General features: G+C 51.8%; 1 protein-coding gene across 3 annotated transcripts in view; it reads right to left on the minus strand.

The window, feature by feature from the left end:
• The window catches only part of TEX28 (testis expressed 28), a 32058-nt gene that overhangs the window by 17177 nt on the left and 11119 nt on the right, over positions 1 to 3762 (minus strand). For 2 of the 3 annotated variants that reach the window (XM_012002289.1, XM_012002290.1), the window contains exon 3: positions 809 to 1536. The exons of the other annotated variant lie outside the window; for it this stretch is intronic. In XM_012002289.1, the coding sequence (XP_011857679.1) occupies positions 809 to 1536 (728 nt within the window). The remainder of the gene's footprint in view (positions 1 to 808; positions 1537 to 3762) is intronic. 3 annotated transcript variants of the gene reach the window in all.

Consider the following 3762-nt stretch of genomic DNA (forward strand, 5'->3'; position numbering starts at 1 on the left):
CCTGTAATCCCAGCACTTTGGGAGGCCGAGGCAGGCGGATCACGAGGTCAAGAGATTGAGACCGTCCTGGTCAACATGGTGAAACCCCGCCTGTACTAAAAATACAAAAAATAACCGAGTGTGCTGGTACACGCCTATAGTCCCAGCTACTCGGGAGGCTGAGGCAGGAGAATCGCTTGAACCTGGGAGGTGGAGGTTGCAGTGAGCCGAGATCGTGCCACTGCACTCCAGCCTGGCGACAGAGCGAGACTCCGTCTCAAAAAAAGAGAAAAAGAAAAAGAAAATCGAGCTACTGCACGGCGCAGAGAAAGCACTCACCAGAAGGCAGTCATTTTTGAAATAAGTATCTGAGACCCGACCTGTGCCCAGCTCAGCTAGGAGCACGGGTGAAGAGACCAGAGCTGGCGAGGCGACTCCGGTCCTGACTCCCACCTTCCCGGCAGACTGCGACCAGAGGACGCCACCTCCCTAACTAGTGCCAGGTGTCTACCGGACTCTTGCCACCCCCATGTTGCCTCCTGCCACCACAGAGTCAGGGCCAGCTGCTGTGCCGCTGCAACCACCTGGCAGGGGCTGCCGAGCTGGAGCATTTTCGCCAGCAAGGGTCAAGGCAGGTGTGGGACTGCAGGGAGAGGGCTGGTCGCCCCACGGCAGGGCCCAGTCGCTAAGAGAAGCGTGGACCTGCTCTTCCAACTGGCCCCTCACCCTGGCTCTCCAGGCTCATGTCCTGGCTCCCTTTCACCCTCCCAGAGGTGGCTCCCAGGAGCGGTTCCTCCTCTGCTTCCAGTTCCCAAAGCCAAGGCCTCACCTACACTTCTCCTCCTGAAGGGACTCCAGCAACAGCTGCAGGTCAGTCAGAGACCTCTCCGTTAGGCTGTGATAGGACGCCTGGAGGCTGATGTGGAACCTCTTGGCTTCTTCCAGCTCTTCCTTTACCTTCTGCAATATCAGGTTTTGTTGCCGGGCCACATCCTCCGTCTCTAAGCGCATCCCCTGCTGTGAGCTCTGGAAGCGACTCTCCTCGGTGAAGGGTGTGCTGGCATCGGGCAGGTTGACGGGCCTGTCTTCCCCACTCGGCATGGGGGGCTCTGAAAGCAGGGCCTTCTCGCTGGGTGGCTCGCAGTTGGCTGGGTCGCTTTCTGCCATCAGCAGTAAGCCCTTGGGCCTGCAGCCTTCCTCCAGCTCCTGGAGCTGCTGGTGACACTGGCGGAGCCTGTGCTCGATCTGGGCGATGGTGGCAGAGGCGCGCTGGTTCACCTTCTCAAAGGCCTGCCGGATGTGCGGCACCTGGTGCCGGTCTGCTTTGGACACCAGCTTGAGGTAGCTCACGGTGTTGCCATCCCGACTGGCCTTCTCCACTCTCAGCTGCTCTGAGAGGTAGAGGATGCGGTGCCTGACACTATCCTGTAAGTTGTGGGCTAGGCCCCCATCTGAGAGGCTGGAAGGGCCACTGGGGCCGTCTTCGCTGGATGACAGGGACCTGCATGAAGGCACATTGGAGGGGAGGGTTGCGCTGGGGCTCCTGGTGTGTTCCGCCTACATTGGGAAACAAGAAATCACAATACGGTGCTCTGTGAGCCGCAAAGTGTGAGAGAATTGGACACGTTATGACTCCATAAAATACCTCCACATATGCATGGATACTTACACACGCAAGATTTGTGCGTTCAAGATGGGCCCGACGCAGACTGGGGAGGTGATGCTCATCTTCAGGGCTCCTCTCCCCTCCTTTTCAGCGTCTGACTCCTTGCTCTACATTTTGTGCCTCACTACGAACCGACAGGTGGCCAGACTCCCTTCTACATCTGCCTGTGTTTGCACTGCACTCCTATTTTCTCTTCCAAAAATTACCAATTGTGGGTCTCACTTATAAAGAGCTGTTCTTGTAAACTATGGAATAAACACTTCCGTTAACCCTTACAGCTTGCTGTATTGCTACTCCCAGGGAGACAGGAAGGGTTAGGCAGAGAGATTTGCCTCCTAACAGGTTCATTCATTCATCCAATCATTCATTCAACACATATTTTGAGTGCCTACCATGTGGTACAGAAGCCAGATACATTCCTTGATCTCATACAGCTTACAGTCTAGGGTAGAAAATTTTATTGTAACACAAAAGAATGAGTCTCTCACATGGTGAGGGGGTTAACGTTGCCTTTGACAAAGAGCCCAGTTCAAATCCTGGCTCTACCACTCTGAGACCTTGAGCAAGTTAATAAACTGCTCTGAGGCTCAGTTTTCTTACCTCTAAAACAAAGATGGCAAGAGAAGCATAGCTGGAACCCAGCCCACCAGGGCAGACTGGGGAGCAAGGAGCTAGGAGACGGAGGTGGGGGGCAGCTCAGGTGCAGCCTCTGTTCTGTTTCTACTTTTTTTTTTTTTTTTTTTTTGAGATGGAGTCTCACTCTGTCACCCAGACTGGAGTGCAGCGGTGCAATCTCAGCTCACTACAACCTTCACCTCCCGGGTTTAAGCAATTCTCATGCCTCAGCCTCCCGAGTAGCTGAGATTACAGGTGTGCACCACCACGCCCAGCTAATTTTTGTATTATTAGTAGAGACAGGGTTTCACCATGTTGACCAGGCTAGTTTCCAACTCCTGACATCAAGTGATCCTCCCGCCTCAGCCTCCCAAAGTGCTGGGATTACAGGTGTGAGCCACCGCGTCTGGCCTATACCTCAATTTTTAAAACGCAAAGTGGTACCACTATGCACCCAGTAGATTGGTCAAACTCAGACAGACTAACAATGATGAGTGTTGGCAAGGATATAGAGCAACAGGAACTCTCAACCATTACTGGTGGGAAGCAAATTTGTACTACCACCACCTTGGAAAAGCACTTGACAGTATCACAAAGTTGAAGACATGCATACCAAATGATCCAGCAACTGCATTCGTAGGCAATATTCCCAGGAGACAAATACACTGATGTTCCCAATATCCAACAACTAGCAACAAACCACCTGCCCAGAAAGTGTAAGTAAACCGTAATATATGCAACAATATACTACTGTACGGCAATGAGAATGAACTACAGCCTTGAAAAACATGAATACATTTCACAAGCATAATGCTCAACAAAAGAAACCAAACAGAAAATCCATACTACAAATGGTTCCATTTACACAAATTCCAAGAGCAGGCAAAACTAAACGATATTGTGTAGGGATGACTACGCAGGCAGGAAAGCATAAAGGGCAGCATGGATGCTGGCAACAGAAACCCCAGGATGGTGGTTCCCACTAGGGCGGGAGAAGGTGATTATGATTGGGGTGACAGTGGAGGCTGCGGTGCCTGGCCTGAGTAGTGGTTAAATGTGTGTTCACCTTATCGTTATTTCTTAAAACATACATCAATGTTTTCTGCACCTTTATATACATATGCCAGATTTCACAGTTTTAAAACTATTTAAATGTTCAATATAGGCCAGGTGTGGTGGCTCATGCCTGTAATCCCAGCACTTTGGGAGGCCGAGGTGGGCAGATCACTTGAGGTCAGGAGTCCAAGACCAGTCTGGCCAACAGGGTGAAACCCCATCCATACAAAAAAAAAGCCTGGCATGGTGGCTCACACCTATAATTCCAGCACTCTGGGAGGCCGAGGCAGGCGGATCACCTGAGGTCGGGAGTTCAAGACCAGCCTGACCAACATGGAGAAACCCCATCTCCATCAAAAATACAAACTTAGCTAGGTGTGGTGGCACATGCCTGTAATGCCAGCTACTCCGGAGGCTGAGGCAGGAGAATCGCTTGAACCCAGAAG

This window comes from Mandrillus leucophaeus, unplaced genomic scaffold, assembly GCF_000951045.1.
Source record: "Mandrillus leucophaeus isolate KB7577 unplaced genomic scaffold, Mleu.le_1.0 Scaffold681, whole genome shotgun sequence".
NCBI classification, from domain to species: Eukaryota; Metazoa; Chordata; class Mammalia; order Primates; family Cercopithecidae; genus Mandrillus; species Mandrillus leucophaeus.